Genomic DNA, 27,162 nt, shown 5'->3' on the forward strand with positions numbered 1-27,162 from the left:
TAGAGGTAGCAAAAGGTAGAGTTTTATATTTTCTTATTGGTTCAAAACATTTTGCATCATTACTTAGAATGTAAAATTTACACGTGTTAGAAATGCAGTAACTAACAACCTGAAGTGTTCATGGATAATCACTGTGTGTCCAGTCTGTTAGTGTCTTTATGTGAACACCACAATCAACCAATGAGTAGGACAGATTAAAGAAAAGAAAACTGCCACAGAGATTTAAAATATTCCACCCCAAGTTGAATGTTATTTAGCAATGTACAGACACTCAACCCCAAACTGTGCCCATGGCAAGCTACTTTAGAATCCTGACCGAGGGAGCTTCCTTGGGAAACCCTGAATATAGAGAGCACAGATTAAAAAATGATCTCCAAATTGCAGGATGGATCTCCCTAGATCCACTTTAGCCGCAAGGGTAGGCTTAAAGGCTTTTCCGGACTGGGTACCAGTGTTAGGCACACTAGCCAGTCCTCGCAAGCCCTGGTGGGTGGGGCAGGGGTTGGTTCTCTAGTTGAGGTCTACCTGCCCGGGGCCAGGGCTTCCTCCTGGGTTGCCACCTCCCTCCCAGCCTGGGTATTTCCAGCTGCTGTCGCCTGGCACTTCCTTGTTCCCGCGCGCCCGGGACTCAGCGCACTGCGCCCAGAGCCCAGAGCCGGCGCTGCTCGGCGGACGGGAGGCAGGAGGGGGCCAGAGGGGAAATGTCGCAACCGCTGCCCTCCCTCTTTCCCCGCCTTGGCGCTCCGTCGCCTCCCTGATGTGCGCTCCGCAGAGGGCAGTGGGCCTCCGGGGCGCCGGGCATGCTCCTTGAACGCGCTGGGGCGGCGGGCCCTGGGCCCCCGCACAGCCTGGAGCGGCTCAACCGCACCCGCTTCCCCTTCTTCTCCGACGTCAAGGGCGACCACCGACTGGTGCTGAGCGCCGTGGAGACGGCGGTGCTGGCGCTCATCTTCGCCGTGTCCGTGCTGGGCAACGTGTGCGCCCTGGTGCTGGTGGCGCGCCGACGGCGCCGCGGCACCACCGCCTGCCTGGTGCTCAACCTCTTCTGCGCCGACCTGCTCTTCGCCAGCGCGATCCCGCCCGTGCTGGCCGTGCGCTGGACCGAGGCCTGGCTGCTGGGCCCCGTCGCTTGCCACCTGCTCTTCTACGTGATGAGCCTGAGCGGCAGCGTCACCATCCTCACGCTGGCGGCCGTCAGCCTGGAGCGCATGGTGTGCATCGTGCGCCTGCAGCGCGGGGTGCGGGGCCCGGGCCGGCGGCTGCGGGGCGCGCTGCTCGCGCTCATCTGGGGCTTCTCGGCCGTGGCCGCGCTGCCGCTCTGCGTCTTCTTCCACGTCGTGCAGCAGCGGCTCCCGGGCGCCGACCAGGTGAGCTGCGGGCGGTAGGGGGGTGCGGGAGCCAGGGCAAGGGGCGCGCGTTCCGGGAGGGCTGCCGGGACCCGACGGTAACGCCAGGCTTTGGGATGGGGAATCACGAAATGAACCGGGTCCTGTGGTTTCCCATCCACGGGGCGGGGCGCTTGGACGGTCGGGCTCTTCGGGGTTCGCTACCACCCTGCCCTGTAGGTCCCGCGACGCGACACGGAATAGTGTTCAGTGGAGTGCCCCCACCCACCCCCGCCCGAAATGCCTGGACGGCTCAGTGGCTAGAGCAAGGAGAAGGAAGTAACGGGGAGGCGGTTGGATGGGACGTGGGGGCGGGGGGCTGGACCGGCTAATCCCATTATCTTCAATTCTGCCTTCTCTTTGGGTGCATCTATCCTCATTATCTACCCCGCCTTCCCCTACACACTTTACAGAGAAGACAGTGACGCTATGCCCAGAGAAATAAAATCTTGCCCAAAGCTTCTCATCCTTAGTTCAAGGTGGAGCTGAGATGTGCACGGGCTGTTGCCTGGGGCTGCAGCTTTGAGGCCCCGCGGGCAGTTTGCCTGTGAAGGAGCAGGGCCAGCAAGGGCATTCGAGTCCCTTGCAGCTGCAGCAAGCCTGGCGCTGCCTCCAGCGGGCTTATGACATGCCCGTCTATAGCCGCAGGCATTTTCGAGCTGTGGTTGAGAGTAGCCCGGGGTCTTACCTTGGGTGGGTGGCTTCAAAGGGTCCAGGGTGCCCGAACTGTTTCTCAGCACCCAAGGGCTGAGCCCGGGAACTTTATTCTGGGCAGAGTGCCGGCACTGTCGTTACTATCAGAGGGGAAGGTCCCCGATCTGAGAAGGGTTCCGTGGGAAGGGTTCAGTTCAGATGACATTGGCTCTGGGCCCGCAGGGGCCCGTGGCGGTCCAGGATCATAGGCAGTGGACCACAGCTGGCTCTTCTGGTGGTAGTTCAGCGAGTGTGTGAGGTTGTGGGCACCTCTGGGGTGGGGTGGGGTGGGGGTTGGGAGTGGTGGAGGAAAAGGACGTTGGGGGGGGGGGGGCGAGGGCGTCCAAACTGCAGGAAGGTGGGAAGCCTTGGTTCCGGCTCAGCCTCCCAAGGGTCTGGTTCTCAGCCCAGGTGGCTGGTTTCCCCCACCTCCACCCCCAGGCAGGCCCCACACTGCTCAAACCTGGGGCTAGGAGGGGATATGGGGGCCCTGAGGAAACCAGCACAAGCCACAGTCCTCCAGAGGGAAGAAGATGTCACCTGCAGGTGGTTCAAACAGCCACTTTTACTTGTTAGTCCCCTGGGTGTCCACTCCAAGATCCTGGGCACAAGGGTGGCATCGAAAGGTCAGTCTCTCCCACAAGACCTGTGTGTGTGTGTGTGTGTGTGTGTGTGTGTGTGTGTGTAGAAATCTGGGTCCTGTATACCCTTCCTTCCTTCCTTCCTTCCTTCCTTCCTTCCTTCCTTCCTTCCTCTCACTCTTTCTTCCTCTTTCTCTTTCTTTCTTTCTTTCTTTCTTTCTTTCTTTCTTTCTTTCCTTCTTTTTTTCTATTCAACATAATGCAGGGCTGGAGCGATAGCACAGCGGTAGGACGTTCGCCTTACAAGCAGCCAACATGGCCGACCCGAGTTCGATTCCTCCGCCCCTCTCGGAGAGCCCGGCAAGCTACCGAGAGTATTCGATATGCCAGACACAGTAACAACAAAGTCTCCAATGGAGACGTTACTGGGCCCGCTCGAGCAAATCGACGATCAGCGGGAGGGCCTTTACCTTTTTTACCTTAACAAAATGCAAACTGAATGTCTCTTTCCTAAGTGTTTCTTTCAGGTGTAGATACATCATGAAGTTTTATGTTTATTTTGGTTCTAAGGCCTTGAGTGACTAAGTGGTAGAACCTGGCACTGATTAAAGGACATCTGGGTCTCACCTAGGGGACAGCAAAGCTGGGATTAGCTGAGCTTGTGGGGTGCATGTGGCAGAGGCAGGCAAGGACGGGGGCTGAGTGGGCAGTCCCAGAGTCCCCTCCCTGGAGACACCAGGGCCACACTGATGCATGTGAAGCAGTGGGAGCCCAGAGTTCGGTCCAATGGGATTGGAGCATGAAGTCCTGCCATCAGATTTTTAAACATTTTTTTCTTTTAAAGTTATTCTCTTTGGGGCTGGAGCAATAGCACAGCGGGTAGGGCATTTGCCTTGCATGCGGCCGACCCGGGTTCGATTCCCAGCATCCCATATGGTCCCCCGAGCACCTCCAGGAGTAATTCCTGAGTACAGAGCCAGGAGTAACCCCTGTGCATAGCCGGGTGTGACCCAAAAAGCAATAAGTAAATAAATAAATAATAAAGTCATTCTCTTTACTGAATGACAGTCTTTCTGTAATTTTAAGAGCAGAACTTGAAGAATTGATCTCTCCCTTGTTCTTTCCTCACAAAACAGAAAGGTGAGGTTCAGGGAATCAGTGGTCAATGAGACGGACCTTAAGGGTATCGTAAGTTTCTAGGCATGTGTTTGTGCCTCTTTTCCTATTTGTAGCTATTTTAGGTACAAGCCACCTTAACTGGCTAATATGCTAGGAAAGGTGACTCTGGTCGGCTCCCAGCCAAAAGGGCAGACAAAAAATGCAGCTCCAGGTTTGAAGGAGAAGGCTGCCACTCAAACAGAGGCACCTGGTTTGCCCTCTGTCTGCCACTCCTGGAAGACAGCTCTATGGGCTGGGACCCCGAAAGCACCGAGGAGTGGCCAGACCCGCCTTGCTGTGAGGTGCTTCTGTGGGGCCAGCGATGCTCGTCTTCCCTCGGCCCCACACCCCGCGCTCACACACGCTTCAGTTCAAGTGCAGAAATGCCTCCCGAGGCTTAAGAGCCGTGGGAGGAAATGGACTCACAAGGCTCTTGGCAAGTTTGGGCACAAGATGAGTTGGCAGCAGCTGCCCTAGCCCCTGAGATCAGTAGAGGCAGAGCAGGGGAGCTGATAAGGAGAAAAACAGGGACAGCCTTGCCAGTTCTCCATTCTTCGTCCTTTCCCTGCCCCTCGCCTCCCACACACCCCTGCCCATTTCTGAACTTGGGCGACTTGTCTCTGAGCAAAGGAACTCAGCCACTGGAGAGCTCTGCTGGAAGCAGAACAGGAGAGGAGTGAGGCTGTTTTGAAACAAAGCTGGAGGAGTGTCTCTTGAGTCAGCCTTGAGTCTCACACTGACGATCTCTCAGTCACCCCAACTTCCGGGCTCTCCAGTCTGCCACCTCCTTGCATTTGTGTTCTAAGTAGGTGGGTTGGCATGAGGGGCATGTGTTCCTACCTAAAGCAAGGCTGAGAGAACAGCTAAGCCAAACACACACTGGATCCCCTTCTCAAACCGCAGGTCTCTCGGAGTTTCCAGAGTCGGATACCCATAGTCTGAAACCTACTCCCCTAAACAGGAACAATGTCTAGCCCTTTTGTCCATTTGGTCCTGCGTGGGTGTCAGTATGAGCTAACACCCCAAGACTTCACTGAAGGGAGAGGAGGAAATGATACTTATGTTTAAACATGCTAGGGGGAAAAATGTAATTAGAAGCATGGCTGTGGGGTCCAACATTCTGAGTTCGAGTCCTCTCTCTGTCGTTTAGGAGCTGTGTGACACCAGTGAGTTATCCCGGCTCTCCATACCTCTCTTTTCTCACCTGTAAAATGGGTTTGCTAATGGAATTTGCCTCCAGGGACAGCCAGGGATTCATGCTGTTCAGTAAGTGGGTCAACACCTGGCACGGACACAGTTCAGTGCTTCAGCACTGGTAGCTATTATTAGTTCTTTATCCTTGGTTGCAAACATTTTAAATAGTCTTCAAACAGTGGGAGTCTTTGGATCGCTGTGGAATAACAGGCTGCCATTTTGAAAGGGTGGGCACAGCCTAGCAACCAGGATGTGTCAGCCAGGTGAGCTCGGCGTGTTCCAGCGGGATTCCTGCCTGTGTGTGCCGTGGCCCAGGCAGGCCCCGACCCTCCTTGGCAGTTGCTCCAGTTCACCCTGACCGGGACGTGCTGCTCCTTATTGCACAAACATTTGCAAAGCTTCTTTCCCTGTCTCCCTTCTTTACCCTGTCCCTACCATCAGTGACATGATCAAATCACCATCCTTCTCATCAAGGAGGCTCCTTTATTGAGTCCTCAGAGGGTTTTAGAGTTCCCACTCTCTTATAAGTTCCATGGCCTTTCTCTGCCCTGATTACATGTGCATTGGCTGAGGAGACAAACATGGCATTCAGGCTTCAGCTAATATTACAGGATACCTTTAAAATATCATGCACTGACATTTCTTTATTTTCTGTTAGGAAGCTAATAGAAGAGGAGATTTCCTACTAAAATTTCCAATTCCTGAAATGATCTTGAAGTCATCTTCTTCTTCTTCTTCTTCTTCTTCTTCTTCTTCTTCTTCTTCTTCTTCTTCTTCTTCTTCTTCTTCTTCTTCTTCTCCTCCTCCTCCTCCTCCTCCTCCTCCTCCTCCTCCTCCTCCTCCTCCTTCTCCTCCTCCTCCTCCTCCTTCTCCTCCTCCTTTTCCTTCTTCTCTTCCCCCTCCCTGGGATGTGTCAGGATGTGTCAGGGACTCAGGTCCCTTCCCTTCCCCCTCCTCTCCCTCCCCCCTCCTACTCTATGTCTTCCTCCTCTTCCTCCTTCTCCTTCTCCTTCTTTTGTGAGAGGGTGTCCCTAGGGGACACTCCAGGAAGCATCTGGAATCAGAATAGCAGTGTCTAAAGACAGATGTCCCCACCCCCAGGGGACTGTTATAAAAGAATATCCCAGCTGAGTGTGAAGATGCAAAGTTAGCCTGGCAAAAATGTAGGGCTCTGGAGGGGCTTTACAACAGAGGAGAAAGCCCAGGTGATGGCAGGAGGTGGTAAGTGGGGAGGGAAGGAGAGCAAGCCCAGTACTCAGGACTGGGATGGGCATCTAGGTGCAGGAGTTCTTGACTGATGGAGCTAGGACCTTTCATAGGGTACCATTAAAAGTGTGAATGCCCTTGAATGAGGCATCCTACAGCAATGTCTTCCGAACAGGGGCATGGAGCTAGGGTTCAGGATGAGGAAAGTGTGTGTTGCAGCATCACTACCATGAAGAAAGTGATGTGATGTGATGTGATGTGATGTGATGTGATGTGATGTGATGTGATGTGATAGAGAGGGGGAAATGAGCAGGTAGGCAAGTCACACTTCAGCACATCTACCTGAGTTCCATACTGCCTGTTGCTTTTCCTTTTCCTATTTTTGATTGTTTTTGTTCTTTTGTTTGGGAGGCCACAACTGGCTGTGCTGAGATGTTTTTGGGCCACTGCTGGCGGTATTGGGGGACCATTTGCCGTGCCAGGGATCAAGCCAGGGTTGGCCGCAGTCAAGGCAAGCACTTTAACCCACTGTATTACCTTTCTGGAAATGCCAGCCCTCATGCATTTGCCAGGTGAAACTCTATCCTTCCATAGTTTTCTGTGTATTTCCAGCCTTTTCCCATGTTCTGCATTGCCTCTCCCTGGCGCTGTGGCATCATATTTCTTCAAGACCAGGGCTGAACTCTGCCCATCCTCGTGGTGACCTCAGTGGCTGGGTCCCTGAGAATTGAGCAAATGAATTCAAGAGCACTCTTGTTGACTCCGCCAGCTCCAGTTCAGTAGCTCAGTAACTGAACAGTGCACTTTGAGGGTTTTAATTTCCCTTTAAAAAAAAATCAGAAAACATTTCAAATGTGCAGGAGTACAGAGAGTATTGTGTGATTCTGACCACCTCCATTATCCTTTAAGTTAGACACCCCAGTTTAAAAAGACTGAAGTCAAATCCTCGACACAAAATTATACTTCCAAGTTAGATTTCTGTCAGTGAACCTAGTACCTGGTTTAAAATTCTTTCTTAAAATGAGGATAGATTGTGTACTGAGTCAATGATACTATGACTCTTCAAAAGAGCACATAAATCAGTCCTTTGGTTTACACTGGCCAGTCAATGCCCCTTAGTTGATGTATGTGGCCCTATCTTGCACCTTCATCAAATTCTGTATCTGAATATTTTCATGAGTACAAATCAAAAAGTCAAAGAACAGGTTTTATTTATTTATTTATTTATTTATTATTAATGAAACACCATGAGGTACAGTTGTAGACTTACAAATTTTTGTGCTTGGATTTTAATTATACAATGATCAAATACCCTTCCCTCCACCAGTGCCCATTTTCCATCACCACAGGTCTCAGTATCCCTCCCATCCCCCCCATCATCCCCCCATCCCACCCTGCCTCTGTGACAGAGCATTCCATTTTGTTCTCTCTCCTTTTGGGTGTTGTGGTTTGCAAAAGAGGCAATGAGTGGCAATCATGTTTGGTCTATAGTCAACTTTCAGCATGCTTCTCCCATCCTGGGAGGATCGTCCCAACACCCTTTATTTGGTGCTCCCTTTTCTATCTGAGCTCCCTTTTCTCCTAGCATGTGTGACTGATCTCCAAGCCATGGAGCAAACCTCCTGGTACTAATCTCGGCCACTCTTGGGTGTTAGTCTCCTATTTTGTTACTTTATGTTCCCCAGATGAATGCAATCTTTCTACGTCTATCCCTCTCTTTCTGACTTATTTCACTTAGCATGATACTTTCCATGTAGTACCACTTGTATGTAAATTTCATGACTTCATCTTTTCTAACAGCTGCATAGTACTCCATTGTGTAGATGTACCAAAGTTTCTTTGACCAGTCATCTGAAGGAACAGGTTTTAGAAGACAGATCAAGTGGTGGAGCATATGCCTAGCATGTGCGAAGCTCTGAAACCAATCCTTAGCACCACGAAGTTCCAAGCATGGCCCAGGACAGCCCTGGTGTGCACTTCTCCCTCCTCCAACATACCATCAGAAGCATCCCCATCTCGGCACTGCTGTGTGTGGCCATTTGGAATAAATGAAAGAGCATCGTCATGGGGGTCATGGCATTTGGGATGATTGTCGGGACAACTGTATTGTCTTTGTTGAAAACGGAGCCCGTGGCCCATATTCTGCCGGAGCCCATGTACTGCTTGTGCCCATGTGGCCAAGCACGTGTGGTGTCTAAGCATATGTGGTGCCTATGCACATGTGTCACCCACATCTCTCCCTTTTTGAGATTTGTACTTTAATACTTTCAGGTCTACTGCTGGTATGTGTGTAGGGGACTCTCTCCACCCTGGGAGAAGCCCGGGTTCTCTCTTGAGCACGTTACTCTCCAATCGCTCCCACTTTCTCTTCCTTTTTCCCTTCAAGACCTCCAAATAAAATCTGTTTTACTTCCAAAAAAAAAAGAAAAAGTAGCTGGGTTATGTTAGGTTTTCTAAACTATAAGGGTAATATGTCTCATGTTTGAGGATGTTTGCCCTTCAAAATGAACTTTTACTGCTTTCTCCCACTCATATAAAAGTCATATAAACACACTGTGGAAAGTTTAGAAAATCTAGATAAGCTAAAATAATAAAAGTAACTGGAAACTCACTGAAAAACAGTGTTAGCTGTGGAGTCTGTCCTTTCAGTCTTTCTTCTACTGTGTGTGAGAACCCATACAGCCACGTGTTAGTTCATTCACACAGGTGCATTTGCTCCAGCATCTAGGCCTATTGTTTAGAGGCCTACCTTTGTGTGTGTGTGTGTGTGTGTGTGTGTGTGTGTGTGTGTGTGACACCCTGCAAGCACAGAGATTACTGCTGGCTCTGCACTCAGGAATTACCCCTGGCGGTGCTCAGGGGACCATATGCTGGGATCGAACCCAGGTCAGCCACGTGCAAGGCACATGCTCTACCCACTGTGCTATTGCTCCAGCCCCAAGGGCCTACTCTTTTTGTCCCTAAAGCAGGGAGAGCAACTTGTTCTATTCCACATTTTCCTACAAAATTTTGTTAAATCTGGGACAATTTTAGCAGATACTCTAGACAAGTCTTTGTGATCTCTTAGTGGTTTTGAGAAATGGTACTGGGGTCATCTGATTTTCCTTCTCTACCTGTGCATTCTTCCATCAAAAGTATAGGAAATAGAGACCAAGTCACATTCAAGGCTGAAACCCGTTTCTTCTGACTGCCGCTCTAGGAGAGATGCTGGTATATGTTGTCTACTGGTGTACTGGAATGAGGGGTGTTTGGTAGGCAGAGGTCTGGGTACAAGCAGAGTCAGCAGAGATTACCTAAAAACTATGGTAATCTTGCTGCCAATATACAAGAGATCTTTATGAGATGTGCTTTCCAATCACCAAAAGTAGAAAGAACTGATAAACAGTCTCTCATCAGGATAAATAGGAGAGTAATAGAGGAAGAAAAGTTTGATATTCCCAGTGTATTCTAAAGCCATCTAAATAAAACAGAAAAAAAAGGAATCAACATCTTCACCTCTTTTCAGAGCATAGGTATAATGTATAATGAAAGCATTCTTTCCGGAAGGACTTGCCTTATAGTTTTCTTGGTAAATCCTGGATAGCTCTTAAAATGATTTAGTTTTTGAGGAAAGTATTTCATACTACAAAAGGACTAAATTTTAGTGTTATAAACTATTGTTAGGGGCTGGAGCGATAGCACAGCAGGTAGGGCTTTGTATGCAGCCAACCTGGGTTCGATTCCCAGCATCAGCACCACCAGGAGTGATTCCTGAGTGCAGAGCCAGGAGTAACCCCTGGCACCATCGGGTGTGACCCAAAAAGCAAAATAAATAAGCAAACAAATAAACTACTGTTATAGAGGATGTTTCTGAGTCTAGATTTCCTTCTCTGTGCAATGGGAGAAAGCAACCTTTAAAGAATTGTATTTGTATCTCCAACACACAAGGCGTCCACTTTATTACTAAGCCATATCTCTGGCCCCGTAGCAATGCATTTTAATAAGGTTGCTGTGAGCATTCAGTAAGATAAAGCAGGCAGTATTGCTCAGCACAGAATAAATGCTCAATAAATATTTAGATATGATGACTGTTAATATTGAAGGGTATGATGATTTAACTATATTTGGAGTTTGGTCACCCAGTTATGCACATATTAAGAAATGATAAAAATTCTTTGCTTATTATAACTTTAATAAAACTGATTGAATAAATGGCTGATGCTATGGATGATAATCATACTTCTGGATTTTTTTTTATTAGTGAAACACCATGAGGTACAAAATTTTGTGCCCATGTGACCAAGTAGCTTTCATGCTTGGGTTTCAGTTATATAATGATCGAGTACCCATCCCTCCATCAGTGCCCATTCTCCAGTAGCCCTCCCACTTCCCATCCCATCCCCCCCACCCCACCCCACCTCTGGGGCAGGGCATTCCCTTTCAATTACTTTTTCCTTCAGGGTGTTGTAGTTTGCAATGGAGGTATTGAGTGGTTATTGTGTTTGGTTTATAGTCTACTTTTAGCATGCATCTCGCATCCCGAGGGAGTCCTCCAAATATCCTTTACTTGGTGTTCCCTTCTCTATCTGAGCTGTCTTTTCCCCTGTTATGTGCTGCCAGCTTCCAAGCCGTGAAGCAGACCTCCTGGTACTTATCTGAACTATTCTTGTGTGTTCGACTCCCATTCTGTTACTTTATATTCCCCAGAAGAGTGCAGTCTTTCTATGTCTAGCCCTCTCTTTCTGGTTCATTTCACTTAGCATGATATTTTCCATGTAGAAACTTCTGGATTTATCCAGTGAAAACAATCAGTTACTTTGACAGCAGAACTGAGGGTTTCCAAGTGGGGTGAGGGAAGGAAGGGGCTGACCAGAAGTGACTAAGAACAGTGATGGAAGGTATTAGGTACTTTGATGCTGGTGGACGTGCAGTAACTTTGTATACTGTTGGAGGTGCAGTAACTTTGTATACTTAAACATAAATAGCAACACTATTTTAATCATGCTATCTCAAAAAAAATGGGCTGGAGCAATAGCAGGGCTGGAGCGATAGCACAGCAGTTGGGCGTTTGCTTTGCACGCGGCCAACTTGGCCGACCTGACTTCGATTTCTCTGCCCCTCTGGGAGAGCTCGGCAAGCTACTGAGATTATCTCGCCTGCCGAGAGTATCTTGCTTGCACGGCAAAGCCTGGCAAGATACCTGTGACATATTCAATATGCCAAACACAGTAACAACAAGTCTCACAACAAAGACGTTACTGGGCCCGCTCAAGCAAATTAATGAACAATGGGAGGACAGTGCTACCTAAAAAACAAAACAACATTTTTAACAAGAAGGATAAAAGATTTCTTCCATTCAAAAATAGCAAGTATTTCTACACAGAAAGTGTTCATAAAATTCTGTTCTGTGAATTGAGCTCCTATTTGACCCAGCAATTCCACTCCTGGGAATATACCCCAGAGAGGCAAAAAAGTATAGTCGAAGCAACATCTGCAGTTGTCTGTTCATTGCAGCACCGTTTACAATATCTAGAATCTGGAAAAAACCTGAGTACCCAAGAATAGATGACTGGTTAAAGAAGCTTTGGTACATCTACACAATGGAATACTATGTAGCTGTCAGAAAGGATGAAGTCATGAAATTTACGTACAAGTGATACTACATGGAAAGTATCATCCTAAGCGAAATGAGTCAGAAAGAGAGGGACAGACATAGAAAGATTGCATTCATCTGGGGAGCATAAAGTAACAAAATAGGAGACTAACACCCAAGAGTGGCCGAGATTAGTACCAGGAGGTTTGCTCCATGGCTTGGAGATCAGTCACACATGCTAGGAGAAAAGGGAGCTCAGATAGAAAAGGGAGCACCAAATAAAGGGTGTTGGGAGGTTCCTTTCAGGATGGGAAATGTGCAATGAGAGTAGACTATAGTCCGAACAAGATTGCCACTCATTGCCTCTTTTGCAAACCACAGCACTCAAAAGGAGAGAGATAACAAAAGGGAATGCCCTGCCACAGAGGTAGGGTGGGATAGGGGGAAGGAGGTGGGAGGGATACTGGACTGGTGGTGGTGGAGAATGGGCACTGGTGGAGGGATGGGTATTCGATCATTGTATAACTGAAACTCAAGCACAAAAATTTGTAAGTCTACAACTGTACCTCATGGTGTTTCACTAATAAAAATTTAAGGGAAAAAATTCTGTTCTGTGGGGAAAGATTTTGTCTGTTCTGTGGGGAAAACTCTTCTCTGGAGAAAGCTTACAGGGCTGGTGTGCATGTGTTGCATGCCAGAGACCTGGCTTTGATCCCTAGCACTGATACTGAGAAACTCATCCCTGAGCACCACCAGTTGTGGGCCCCAAACCAAAACCAAACAAAGAAAAAAAGTCTGTTCTACAGTATGGAAGTATTTGAAGCAACTTGTTTTCTGAACAGTTTTGAAAGTGTTGTCATGGAGTCACAAGAAATTGTGTTTGGGGGCAAGGAAAGAGAGAGAGAGAGAGATGGAAGGATTGATGGATTCTCTTGGGGGGTTGTTTTTTGTTTTGGGGGTCACACTTGATTGTTCCAGGGATCACTCCTAGCAGTTTGGGGTTTGAGGGATGACATGTGGTGCTGAGTATCAATGCAGATTGGCCACGTTTCATGCCCGTTGTATCATCTCTCTAGCCTCTTGGCAGAGGCACTTTTAATTGACCTATTTATATGTTGAAAGATACATTACCACAGTTCTTAGTAACTGTTCAATAAGCCCCTCACCCCATGTTCAGCATCTTTAGTGTCGGACATTTTGAATTTAACACAATCTAGTGTGAGATGGTGAATTATAACCTTTACACAGTTCTGACACATTCCATGTTTTGCATCTCTGGAATGGAGATTTGTAGTTGTGTCTAGTTTGGGGCTGCTGCATGCTCCTCCAGGAGGACAGTGTTCTCATCTGGGCACTGGGACTGACAAGGAATGAGCTATGTTTTTCTCTGATGCAGCCTGAAGTGTTCAATATTTGATAGTGGTCTGAGTGTTTGGTCTTCACCTAGACCCTGTTATCTTCAGTGTACATAATGTGATAGCATGTTTGGATGTATTTGGTTTTGAGATGCTTGTGTGTGGTGTATCACTACAGAACCTTTCAGGGTTCAGTTTTCCAACTGTGAAATAAAGAAAGAGAGGACTCTAAGGCTCTTTGCAACTCAGTTTATGAAAGTGAGCAAGCATAGATCTGGAGTTGCAGACTCAGTAAAAAAAAATACACACTTAATGATGCTCTCTTCCTTTCTTTACTAGGAAATTCCAGTTTGCACACTGATTTGGCCCAGCATTGCCGGAGAAATCTCTTGGGATGTGTTATTTGTTACTGTGAACTTCTTGGTGCCAGGATTACTCATTGTGATTGGTTACTCCAAAATTTTACAGGTATGTGTGCTTTCATTGTTGCAACTGACCTTTGTTTGGACTCAGGGCATAAAAGGTGGCATCAGCATTCCTGGGTTTGGAAGTTACCTTAGTATTCGCACCAGCCCACATGTAGTTTGATGCTCTCTGGATGTCCTGGAGTGAATTGGATCCATCCACTCCTTCAGCAACACTCATGAATGAGGATTTGGTGCTTTGGTTTTGAAGTGAAATACTTTTATTTAGAAAATAAACGAGGAGAAGAGACCCTCCCCACCACCCCCAAAAGGAATTACACATCCTCAGTTGAGTTGCAGGAAACCCCAGAAGTGGAGTGAAGCATAAAACAAAGAGAAAAAAAATCATACACCCAGAATAGAAGGGTGTGGGATTGGGTGCAGAGAATCTGTTTTTTTTTTTAAATGAGTTATAATCTTTGTTATTATCTTTTGTCTTTTGCTTGTCACTAAAGTAATACAAACTCATTACTCAAAATTTCAAAGACATTTTGAAAAGCACAATGAAGAAATTCTCTACTTGGACTATTGACCATTCAACATGTGGTTTTCAAGTCATTTTTCTCATATGTATTTTTCCCTAGCATATGGAATATATGCGTACATATTCATGAAGAACTATATGAAATAGCCAAATATCAACGATGTGCCATAGTTCAAGTCAATGTTCTATTTGTTTTCATATTTGAAATAGTTCTGACTTCCTGGAGCTTGCTTTCTTTGCCTAACACTATATTGTAATATCCCTTCCTTATCAGCTTCCATATCTCCATATCTGCCTTGTTATCTTTAATGACTTCATGGTCTTCTGTCATGCAGATGCACCCTCATTTGTTTTTATAGACGTTTGGAGTGAGCACATTATTTCCCCGTCACAAATAGCAATGTAGTGATAGAGAATGTACACCTCTAGCTGCTTTTTATTACAGTGTAATATGCCTACAGAAACACACACCCAGCTCACACGTACAGTTGAGCAGTTAGTCGGTCACACAAAAGCAGTGCCTGGAATAGAATGGGAGCCAGAACATGACCAAAAGTCCCTTTGAGTACATTACCATCGCTAACACCCCTATTCCCAGAGAATGAAAGTCTCCTAAAGGATGCTGAAACAGGAAGTGATCCTGGTAGAGATGTGAACATGACCTCAGCCTGTTTCTCCTCTCCCAAACCCCCAGTCAGTTTCTTTATTTCTCAGCCGGGCAAGCAGCATGGACAGAAGTTCATGTGTACAGGTGTTGAATGTTGGTTTTATAGTATCGTATGGTGCACCTGACAAAAAGTCATGTATAAGTGGGTGTCAGCAGACCCTGCTATCCATCTGATTACTCTCATAGTCCTTTCTTTGAAACCGAGGATCTATAATCTTCTTAGATGTACAGAACTTAAACTAGGTCAACCTTTGCCTGGGTCCACTAATCTGTGGGTTCTTTCAGACCTCCTTCACCTCCCTCTCACGTTATCCCCTAGACTCTTCCCAATCAGTTACTTGTACCCCCCAGGAGTCCGTGTTTGTTCCAAGAACAGGAAGTTGATTCAGGCATGGAGTAAAGGTGGATAAAGGGGTTGCTCTGGGGCCTGGCATGTGCATATGCTCTTATGTGATAGCTATTATCATCGTGTTGAAAGAAATGGGAGAAAAAAGCAGAGAAATATAGGACAGATTTAAAAATTATTTATACAACATTATTGTTAAATTGAGCGTGCCAGGAACAAACCATTTAATCCTAGTAGAATTGCAAATGAGCAAATCAAGTTGCAGAGAAGTTAAGTAACTTGTCCAAAGGCACACAAACCAAAAGTTTGTGTTCCCCAGTTTCTCAGACATTTTTCATGGGTCTGCTTTGTGTGAAGTGTTGACATGGTGTGGAGATTGGTCAAAAATGAGAACTTAACATTATCCAGAAAAGGAAGGGGTGACAGACCAGGGCACTGTTACTTGGTGCACTGAAACTAAAGCAGAACATGTGAAACCACTTGGCAAATTTTTAGTGCTACACAAATGGAAAAGGTCACACACAAACAGGTGAAAGAGAAGAGACAAAGGGTCAGAAAGACAGACATGAAAGTGATGTTTCTATTTCATGTCTCACACCTCTGAGTGAATGTAAAAGTTATTATTTTACTAATTTGGCTTTGAATTACTTGCGGTGTGGCTTTGGATAAGTTGTTTGCCTTCATTGAACCTCAGCTCTTTCACCTGGAGAATGGCAATCACCATTCCAATAAGGGAGATGGTTGTGAAACATACAGAAGAGATATGTTTTTTTGTAATATATGGAGTGTCAAGAGGCTGGAGCGATAGCACAGTGGTAGAGCGTTTGCCGTGCGTGGTAAAGTCTTCAATATACCAAACACAGTAGCAACAAGTCTCATGATGGAGACATTACTGGGCCTGCTCGAGCAAATTAATGAACAACAGGAGTACTGTGACTGATGGAGTGTCATGCTTGTCTGTACCAAAGGATGACTCCTTTATACCTGCTATTGTTGGGCCAAACTGTTCCTTCAAGCCTTTTTTCAAAGCTGTTCCAGGAGGGACTGCTGAGATTTTTGAGTTGAAACATGGTGAGAACACAGTTCTGTCAATTGAGCAGGGCAGGCTGGAGGGGTGCAAACGTTTACTCTTAACCCTAGTTCATAGGGAGAGCAAGGAACCAGACGCTTTCCATATAGAACCTTGACCAGTTTTCCTTTTTTTGACTGCTACAGACTTCATGATAGCTTGTGGACTTGAACTATCAGTCATGATTTTAGATTTTAAAACAGTGCTTTGAATCAAGGACATGAATCAGAGCCTGTTGTTTTCCTTACATATGGATAAAATTCAAAGTTCTCATCTTAAAGTCCTGAATCACCTGAAATCTGCCACCCTGTTCCTGTCTCTTCCTCTGTCAAGTGTCCACATTTGGGATTTGGGATCATTCCTCAGACAATGTTTCTGCTACCTCAGGGCGTTGGAACCTGCCACTTCCTCTCCTGGATCTTCCTTTTTCAGATATTTTTGCAACCACTGTTCCACTTCATATTTAGGTCTTTACTCAAGAGGCCGTTTCTCAGAGACTCTCCTTGTCATCCTCATGTTCTTGATCCTGACTTATTTCTGGGCCACGCACTTCCCACTCCTGCCATATTCCCCTGCATATGTTTATTTGTTTGCCATCTGGCCTTCCCCCTAGAGTCACCCTCCATTAGGGCAGAGACTATTTAGTTAATTGCTCTATCTCCAGCCCTAGAACGGGCCTTGCTGAAGCATATTGAAAGGGCCAACAGAGCCTTTACCTCTGGGTAGTGGAAAACCACTGAACGGAGTGGTAAGATCAGATTCTCACCCACACCTTATTCCTGGGTGACCTTAGGCCAATCATGTAACTAATGTGGCCTCAATTTTCCCTGGCACCAGATGCGCCTCAGTGGAATTTTAGCACAATAAAATAAGAGTGTAAATATAATCATCATGAAAGTGGAAAATCACGAGGTTCGTGCAAATATAAGACTTTTAAAAGATTAGTTTCCATCCCATTGACGAAACTGACCATTGCCCATTTCCCGGGAGGACAATGACATTAGTCTTCCTTTGGCACCCTTGGATCTGCTAAGGTGATGGCCCTGAAAGCAGGTACAAAGAGAATGCTGAGCTTTTTCTCTGAAGGACATAACTATAAAATCAGTTGAACATTAAAATTAATCATTCGTATTCAGAGGGACCAGTTAGAAAATCATCTGTAGCCACTGCATCCCCACTTTTGTCGCCAGTCAACTCGCTAGTCACTACTCTCTCTGCCTTAAGCATCAGCAATAGGCCAGCGAATAGCTGCTTTCAAATCTCCCTGCTGTTACTCCTCTGAGTACCCCATAAAGCACTCTCTAGCACTCCGGTGATGTTAGATGTTGAATTCTATGATCAAATGAGTTGGGGACGGAGCTGGGTGGAAGGTGTATGCTAGGTAAATCAGAATTAAATAGTTTCTTTGCTGCAGGAGTTATCAGGGCCTATATTATGCAAATATACTTTAGGAACCTACTCAGGAGTCAGTAAAATCAGTCCTATAGTTGTAGATTTACAAATTTGTAAATCTACAACTGTACCTCATGGTGTTTCACTAATAAAAAAGAAAAAAAAAGAAATAGAAAAAAAAAAGAAATGAATGAACCAGGAAAAAGAAAGCCAAATAAAAAAAGATACATACAATAAAAAAAAAATCAGTCCTATAAACAGAATTTGTCTCCACCAGACTAGTTACTTAAACTGTGGGTCATGACCCCCAGATGACTTTTCAAACTGGATATCGGAGGAAGGGGGGAATCATGAAAAATTGTTTCAAAATAAAATTATGGTGCATTATCGGTAAATGTTTAATTTGTATTTTATATACCCGATAGCATAAAATGTTCTCAGGCAACATGGAATGAGTGTGAGCAGAAAAACATTAAGGTGCTCCTCCCTAGACTTCCTCTGCATTGGTGCTCCAAGAGTCTCCCTGGGGAAAATGCCTTAAAAGCCCCATTTTGGTAGCTGCATCCACCCTGAGCAAGGCATGGGGGTCTTCACCTGGGTCCTTCGCTGCAGAGTCGACTTCTGTAAGAATGCTTGCTCCACGCTAGGGGTTTAAGAAGTATAAGTTGAAGTTGGGAAATGCTTCAGTAACTCTGAGAAATGGAGTCAGCCTCCACTGAACATGCAAGCACGCTAAGAAGCGCACCCACACCTTTTCGTCTATGCCTGTAGTAGGGCCTGGCTCTTGAAGATATTCAGGCAGGGAGGGATTCTGACAGAGGATTTTATGTGAGACTGCTGATTAACCACAGAGTTTCCTGCCAGAAGCCCAGGGACCCATCTGGGTCAGTGAGGAATCATCTTCACCTAGACCTTTCTCTCGGGCCCATTCTGGTGCCTAAGCCAGTAGTCTTCCGTGCCCTCTGCTTCTCACTTCCTCTTTCCTTGTGACTCAGACCTGTTATTCGTCTTCCACGGCCTGTTCCAATGTAGCTTCCCAGGGAAATAGTTTCCAGACCACTCCCAATGCTTCCCTCAGGCTGTCTCTGCTTGCTATTGAGGCTTGATTTACATGATCACCCAGCAACAGTTGCCAAGCACCGGGAGATGCTTCCACCTGGTGCCAGTCAGTACATTTATTGCTTTTCTCGGCCTGTCCCCCTTCTACACAGTGCAGGGCGCCAGGGTGGCCTCGCTTCTTGCTGCCTGTCCGGCCCTGTAAGAATGCTTGCTCCGTCCTAGGGGGTTAAGAAGTACATGTTGAATGTCTATGGCTTGAAGGTGGGAAACCCTTCAGTAACTGAGAAATGGAGTCAGCCTCCACTGAACGTGCAGGCACGCTAAGAAGCGCACCCTTTAGTGGGACCTGACCCTGAAGATGTTCAGGCAGGGAGGGCCTCTGACAGAGGCTTTTCAGTGAGACTGCTGATTCACCACAGAGTTTCCTGACAGAAGCCCAGGGACCCCAGCTGGGTCAGTGAGAAATCCTCTACATGCTGCCCCTCCCCTTCACCCCTGGCAATGAACTCCCCTCCACCCTCCTCCTCCCTACACTCTCCTTCCTGTCGCCCCAGGTGTGAGATAAGAAGAAGCTTTTCTCACTGCTTTTATTTGTGCATGTGGGTTTGAAGGCAGGTGTCTTCAAAATACAGGACTTTTGGGGGGGAAGGGGGGCTGGGGGAAGTATGAAACTTTAATAAAATGTGATTTACAATACAGTTGTTTCAGGTCTCCAGTGTTCCAACACCAGTTCCACCACCAATATGACCTCAGTTCTACCACCAATGTGACCCAGGTTCCACCAGTGTCCCCAGTTTCCCACCCAACTCCCAAGCCTGCTGTCTTAGCAGGCACAAAATTATTACCTTATATAGCTTGTTGCAACTTATATCAAGTGATGCTATTACTAAAGCCATTGTCTGAGGATTTACTGGGCTATTAGGTGATAGTTGAGCCTTCTGTGTTATTGTTTTCATGCATTGGGCTTAGTGGACTTTAAGCAATTTTCCCATCTAATTATCTCTTCCCAACTTAGGTGTCAGCTCTCTGAAGTTTGCAGATGTCGCGTGGTCACATACATGGCTGCGTGCTTCAGGAGCTTTAGCATTAGGCTGATCAGAAGCCAGAGTCTCTTCGATGTCAGTTGGGAAGCTGGCTTAATTCTCCATCAGTGGTGGAGGAAACTGGATGCAAATGGGTGGAGCACTGGGCCTTCGACAGTGAGGGAACTTGGTCTTCCCCATCTCACAAAATCTCCAGATATCTGGGACCCACAGTGGAAAAATGGCATCTCTCCAAGATCATTTGTGAAGCTGGACCATTTCCCTGGTGGCAACGGGAGCTAGATGTGGACCAAAAGACAGTTTTAAGAAGGAAGAACAGAGAGAGAGATAGGGTACTTACTTTGCATGTGACCGACTGGGTTTGAACCCAGCATTCCATATGGTCCTCCAAGTCTCTCCAGGAGTGATCCCTGAGCACAGAGCCAGGTGTAAGTCCCAGACACTGCTGGGTGTGACTCTCCTGCCAAAAAATAAAAATAGTGTCTCTTGGGGGCGGGGAGGGGCACATAAAACCTTGTTATTCTTGATTAAGGATTACTGGGGAATTGATGAAAATAGGCAATTTTCTGGATCTCTCTCAGACCCCCAGAATAAGAGTATCTGAGGGGTGCTCTAGGCATCTGAATTTTATTGAGTGTCTTGTGACTGACTGATGCCCATATTCCCAGGAGCCCTGACCTCCTTCTTCCTCTATTTGATCATGAGTATTTGAACGAGTCACTTCAGCTCGAGTTTCCATTATTCTTCCCCAAAGAAGGCTGAGGACAGCTCCTACTTACCTACCAAGTACTGCACAGACTTGTTTCCAGAATTAAAGTTAATCCCCTAAAGGTAATTGAGCATTTAGTTTCTTCTGAAAGCTGAAGAGGCAGCCAGCTCGTTGCCAGAGGCATTGTGGGCAAGGATGACTGGTTGAGGAGTCCCAGCTTCCAGCATGTGGAGAGACGGGGTGGAAACGGGGCAGAACCACACTCGGTTCCAGCGGGCCCTTTCTCCTCCTCACTCCAATGATCCTTGGGCTCTGGGGACAAAAGGACACTGCAGAATTATTCAGTGCTAAAAAGAAAAACCAACCAGGGTACACTCAGTTGTCGTATGAATCACATCGTTTGTCTGTCTATTCACTAAGTCATCATCAGCCACTTTCTAGAGCACTGGGGTGTGGCAATCACAGGGCTGCCCAGCACCCCCAACTCCCAGCCTATACTCTGGGAAGGGACAGTCAAGGAGAAGACCTCCACATCCACCCTGTCAGTATTAGAGTGATTGTCATAACCCCCCCACCACCTTCCACAAACACACACACACACACACACACACACACACACACACACATACACGTGCCCTTACTCTTCAGGTCTCTTGGTCACGGAGATTTCAGAACAACCAACTGTCATTTGAATGACACATTCTCTTTTTTTAAATTTTTATTAGTGAGACACCATGAGGTACAGTTGTAGACTTACAAATTTTTGTGCTTGGGTTTCAATTATACAATGACCAAGTACCCATCACTCCACCAGTGCCCATTTTCCACCACCACAGGTCCCAGTATCCCTCCCATCCCCCCAGAGCCCCCCATCCCACCCTGCCTTTGTGGCAGGGCATTCCCATTTGTTCTCTCTCTCCTTTTGGGTGTCGTGGTTTGCAAAAGAGGCATTGAGTGGCAATCATGTTTGGTCTCTAGTCTACTTTCAGCATGCTTCTCCCATCCTGGGAGGATTTTCCCAACACCCTTTATTTGGTGCTTCCTTCTCTATCTGGGCTCCCTTTTCCCCTAGCATGTGTGGCTGGCCTCCAAGCCATGGAGCAAAATTCCTGGTACTAATCTCAGCCACTTTTGGGTGTTCATCTCCTATTTTGTTACTTTATGTTCCCCCGACGAATGCAATCTTTCTATGTCTATCCCTCTTCATCTGACTGAATGACACATTCTTACTGTGATTCTACATGCCATTTCCACACTCGGCTGTGCCCATGTGAATTGTGCATGTGTCTGAGATGTAAGGGGAGTCATGTCTGGATCCCACCCTGCAGCGCAGGTGGTGGAAGGGAGGGTGGGCAGGAATGGAGCTCTGTCAGACCTTGTACGATCCAGCTGCTCCTCAGCTCCACTGAGCTGGCTCTCCTCAGCTGGGAACTCTGACGCCCCACCCACAGTGCAGTGACCTCCGGCACATTACTTGCATTTCATTCCCTCATCTCTGAGGTGGAAATCATAATTGTATAAACCACAAGCCCAGCTGTGAAGGTTGTTTTGATAATTTCTGTGACAAATGGATAGAGCCAGGCCTGGCCCACAGAGAGCTCCACATCACGCTCAGCCGTGCTCCTGTTATACTCACTGTTGAGGCGGGGTCTGTTCATGCAGCATCTTTTGCTCTGTTCTTCACCCAAGCAGTGGCCTGAAATGACCACACTGTGGTGAGCAAGAACTCTCATTTCATCACCAAATCCAGTTCCCCTTTAATGAGCTAGTACAAGGAATTCTGTGGAGAATAATTGCAGTCATTCCGGTCTTGGAGTTAATTTTTCCCAAAGATGCTCATTGTGTCTAATGACTTCCCTCCTGGGGAATTCAAGAAATCTTAGAAGAAGGAGCTCCTGAGGACTGGGAAGTGTGGCCTCCCAAGTCTCCAGACACCCGTTATGTGGTCCCATGTGGGCAGACTCAATCAATGAGGCTGCTCACAGGGACCTGGGAGGTGGTGGTGACAATCGGGTTTCTGCCCTGGAAGGTCTCAGGCTGGAAACAAACAGGCCAAGAGACATGGGCTCCAGCACACAGTGGGTCAACTACCTTTGTCTCCCCACCCATCCCAATCTCTTGGCTCTGTGGAAACTGAGGGAGTGATGGGGGACTGCAGGGCAGGCACTGAATCTATTTCCAGGGCAGCTGCCAGGGTGCTCAGACTCACCTCACACTCACCACCCTGCACCCTGAAACGGCAGAACCATCCTTTCCTGTCACAGGTCCCGCTTCTGTGCCTATGAGGCTCCTATTTTCAAAGCAGCACGGCTAAAACCTCTCTAGGGGCACCGGTTTCCTGTCCTATAGAATAAAGGGGTGCAGCAGGTCTGGATAGTTAATGCAGGCAGGGGAGCTTGTTGGAAAGGCTCGTCCTCAGCCCCTCCCCTGAGGAGCTAATGCCTCTGGATCTGCATTTAAATCAGGTCATGCTGTACAACTCCCAGGGAGCTAGGAGGTGCTCCTGAGATGCTGGACACCATATAGCACCTCCAGCAGAAAGGTTGCACAGTGTAGACTTGTTTCAGAAGGCCTGTTTTCAGCTGGGACAGGGACAAGAGTACCCTTCTTGTGTATTTCTGTCTAACCTGTTCCAGTAGATGGGCCTTTATGGGCAAGAATTCCCATTGCCAATTAAAACCCATTTCTCTGACTGAGGCTGAAGCCAGACCTCTAACTGACAGAGAGGGGGGCCCTTCAGGGTCTCCCCCAGACAGAGTCCAGATTACCCTTCCGAACGTGTATAGCTGGGCATCCTTCTGTTGGAATGCAGGCTCTGCTCACTGCTACCATGTACCAGAGGCTGTTATAAGCATTAGGAGCGGGGTCCTTTGACAGCACTTGCCAGTACACGAAGAGCAGTTACCCCATCAAGGGATGTGCATGGCAATAGGGAGCACTGAACAGTTTGGAGTTTTCAGCAAGCGTTACTGCAGGGCTCTGCTCAGCATCTCTGGCTTATCAGCAACGTTACTTTTCGGCTATGTCTGTTTATTTTAGACCATCGTTCTCACGGGCAAGTCAAAGCTAGCCTTTCGCCAGCGGAATGCAGAACAAGGACGGGCTATTCTGTCAGTGGCCCTCTCTTGGATAAGGGACTGCATGCTCCCCATGTGAGGTGACTGTCCCCAGACCGTCTAGTGGGTTCTACTCAGAGGCCACAGTGTAGCTGGGTAGTGGTGCCACAGATTCTGTCGATGAAGATGTCATTCCCCTTGCAGTATCCTACCCCAGGCATTGGTGGGGACACCACCCAGTCACATCTTCATTTTCAGAGGTCTCCTGGCAGCACCTGCCATAACAAATGAGCACTGCCTGACTGCCTTCGGTAGCCCCAACTCAGCAGCCTGACATCAGACAATGATACATTTTCAGTTGCCCCAGAGAAAGGAAGGGAGCCCAAGAAAGAGAAGAGTGTCCCCATCTGCCACACCCTTTTGCATCTCCCAATTACCCCCAGCCTGAAAGGGACAAGTATGAACAATATCAAATCAACAGATACCTATCCCTGCCCCCTCTCTCCACACACATGACTAAATAAACGACTCGTCAAGAGGAAGCTGGATAAATTGTGCTAAAGAGCACCCAGCAGAATCTCTCAACCACTACTAAAATGCAACAGCAACGAGCAGACTTCTCTCCAGACTGCTAAGGAACAGGCATGAAGACTGCTGCTATGGAAGGAAAACATGGTTCCAAGTATGACCATGCTATGACTCCTTGGTGGACAAAGCAAATGTGCAAATGCCTATGATTTGGGGGAGGAAAATATTTCTATAAGAACTGCCCCAAACTCTTAACTTTAGGTACTTGGAAGGAGTATAAATGGACAGTATAAAAGACCAGAAGGTCCAGAGACCTTACTTTGCAGAAGGTGGAAGCAAAGGAATGGTTAAGTCACACCTGGCATTGCTCAGGGCTTACTCCTGTCTCTGTGTTTAGAGATCACTCCTAGTAGGGCTCAGGAGGCCATTAATGGTGCTAAGGATCAAACCCCAACTGACTGCATGCAAGGGAACTGCCTTAACCCTTCTGCTGTCTCTTCTGACCCTGAGGCCTTACACTTTTATTCTATCCCCTTCAGTGTCATATTGTTGAGTTTGTACCCTGAGTGCACATTGCTTTTGTGGGATTATTTATTTAGCTCTTTCCAAAAGGTAACAACAGTTGAAAAGTGCCTCTTAGTCCTTCAGAAGTGCACTAACAAAACACCTCAGGCCAAGTGGCTCACAGACTCTAGCAATTTATTCTTCCCAGTTGTGGAGGCGTTGAGGGCTGAGGCAGGGCACAGACTGCCAACCCCCTCACTGTGTGGTCACAGGGCGTGGGGACTTCAGGGCTCTTTCATAAGGGCATTCATACCAGTCATGAGGACTCTGCCCAGTTCTCTAAGCCTGTGGTGTCCAGACATCCTGGTCGAAGGGGCACCCACTTCAGAGCGGGTAACTTAAGCAAACATGGTCCCCCCTCACCCCAGGCTCTTTTTGTTTTCTAGATCTGGGTTGATTCAGGTAACCAGTCAGTTGGGATTTACTTTGTCTTTTTCTTTTTGCCTTTCTTTCCACTTTGAATTCCCACTCATCGTTTGAATGCACCAATAAAGAGTGCATTAAAGTGCAATAAAACCTGAGAAGTCTCAGACTTTCCACCATTCAACCCCAGGAAATAGGCCCCAGACCCTCTGTCAGTCTTTCTCTGATCTCTCCATGGCCCCGGCCTGCTGTGTAATTTCTAAGGCTTGTGTGTAATCAGCTTCTATTTTTAAAGTTTCCTGATGGTTATTGCTGAAAGGTATCTTACAGTCATTATAAAAACTGAAAGATCCAACTCAATTGTAGAAATGGCTTTAAAAGGCAGGAGAGAATCTAAGGAAAGCTTGCCTGGACCCAGGTAAGTGCCCCCAGATATCAGGGACCATTATCATTTTTTATCAAGAAGCTGAGAGATTGTCTCTGTATGTATCACAGGTCTCTGTGATGCCTGTGCCCTTCCCTGCCTCCCAACAGCCCCCAAGCCCCCAACACAATATTATCAATTTGGAAATTAGTTTTTACAATTGAATTTTGGATCATTTACATTTGGATCATTTACACCAAGGCTGTACATTTTTCCTGTTGACATATACCCATCACCAGACTATCCAGGCCAAGCTTTCACTTGGTTTCATCAACTCCTTAACAACGTGGGTACTTTTCTGTCTTATTTCTCAGGAGGCCACTCAGGGGCCATTTCGTTCCAGCACATCTCACACGCACAAGGAAAGTGCCAGGTCTCTGAGAAGGGCATTCTCCAGTCCTGCACCACATTGAGTGTGGGACATAGACCCCGTGCAATGGGGAAAGTAGATTCCAACTCCTGGATTCTCTGCTCTCCCTAAAACAACCCCTCCCACCCCTCCTTGACCATGTCCTGACTTTGTATAGTGAATTGTGACTCCAGCTCTTCTTCATATTCCTACAGATCACCAAGGCATCAAGGAGAAGGCTGACTGTGAACATGGCATATTCGGAAAGTCACCAGATCCGAGTGTCCCAACAAGACTTCAGGCTCTTTCGCACCCTCTTCCTGCTCATGATCTCCTTCTTCATCATGTGGAGTCCCATCATCATCACCATCCTCCTCATCTTGATCCAGAATTTCAAGCAAGACCTAGTCATCTGGCCATCCCTTTTCTTCTGGGTGGTGGCCTTCACCTTCTCCAACTCTGCCCTAAATCCCATTCTTTATAACATGTCACTGTTCAGGAATGAATGGAGGAAAATTTTTCACTGCTTCTTCTCCTCAGAAAAGGGAGCCATGTTTACAGACACGTCTGTCCGGAGAAATGATTTATCTATTATTTCCAACTAGTTCATGTTTCTCTTTACACAGAACCTGTCACTCTTTGGCAAGCCCTGGAATTTTTTTTTATTAAAGGACCTTTGTTTCTAACACCCTACTTTATGAAAATGTAACCTACGCAAAAATTCATTTACAGTGCCTGTAAATTAAGGGGTGATCAGTGTAACAATTTTATCCTTCATAAGAGGACTTTTAATGAGTTCCCTTAAATATGAACTTTTGCAGTGTGTTTATAACATGATGGCATTTAATAAATTTTTATTTATAACTGCTCAGCAATCATATCTCCTACTGACCGAGCCACACTTTCCTGGTTTCTGAAGTGAGTCTTGCACCTGATTCAGGGACTAGGTTTATCCTCTGAAGAATCAGGGCCACACCAGGTTGCTGTCTTGGACTTATAAAGGCCTTGTAATCATTCATTAGTGTCAAGACCATTTGAAGAATCACAAGGAATAATCAAAGGTAAGTTAATTTTCATTTGTATTAAATGCCTTGACTCCCCTTAGGAAAAAGTAGTGTAGTGAAATCAGAAAGAAAAGGTAACTGAGGATGAGAACATACTAATTCCTTACATTCCCACCTACACACCATGTGCCTCCTAAGAACAAGCTCTGGCCCAATAGTGTTTTGGGGTGCTGAGAATACAAACAGGCAGGTCAGCCAGGCAGCCAGAACCCCTGTCTGCAGAGAACTTGCTTCTCTACTAATGAAGGGCAGGACCACTACAGAGAAGTCTGTACGTCTTATGCCATCATGAAAAAGGGAGGAAACTGATGGCAATCTTGATGGGAGATGACAGAGACCTAGAAAGGTCTAAAAGGTGGGATCTGGGTCAAAAGATCAGTCACAAGAAAGATTCAGTCATATGAGCCTCAGGGAATGAATGGACTCAAGGCAGAAGA

General features: G+C 46.9%; 1 protein-coding gene across 1 annotated transcript; it reads left to right on the forward strand.

Annotated features, from left to right (window-relative positions):
• The first annotated feature begins 750 nt into the window (after positions 1-750).
• Positions 751-26,518, forward strand: FFAR4 (free fatty acid receptor 4). Its single transcript, XM_056130404.1, has 3 exons — positions 751-1,367; positions 13,484-13,612; positions 25,877-26,518. The coding sequence occupies exons 1-3, from the start codon at positions 801-803 to the stop codon at positions 26,264-26,266; spliced, it is 1,086 nt and encodes a 361-aa protein (XP_055986379.1). The 5' UTR covers positions 751-800; the 3' UTR covers positions 26,267-26,518.
• The last annotated feature ends 644 nt before the right edge of the window (positions 26,519-27,162 follow it).

Source organism: Sorex fumeus, unplaced genomic scaffold (assembly GCF_029834395.1).
Source record: "Sorex fumeus unplaced genomic scaffold, SorFum_2.1 ptg000078l, whole genome shotgun sequence".
Lineage (NCBI taxonomy): Eukaryota > Metazoa > Chordata > Mammalia > Eulipotyphla > Soricidae > Sorex > Sorex fumeus.

Excerpts from the sequence above, each read along its gene's own strand:
- FFAR4 (XM_056130404.1), top strand. The coding sequence starts at position 801 with ATGCTCCTTGAACGCGCTGGGGCGGCGGGCCCTGGGCCCCCGCACAGC. Across the intron at positions 1,368-13,483 it reads GGCTCCCGGGCGCCGACCAG|GAAATTCCAGTTTGCACACT; the intron begins GTGAGCTGCGGG and ends TTTCTTTACTAG. Across the intron at positions 13,613-25,876 it reads GTTACTCCAAAATTTTACAG|ATCACCAAGGCATCAAGGAG; the intron begins GTATGTGTGCTT and ends ATATTCCTACAG.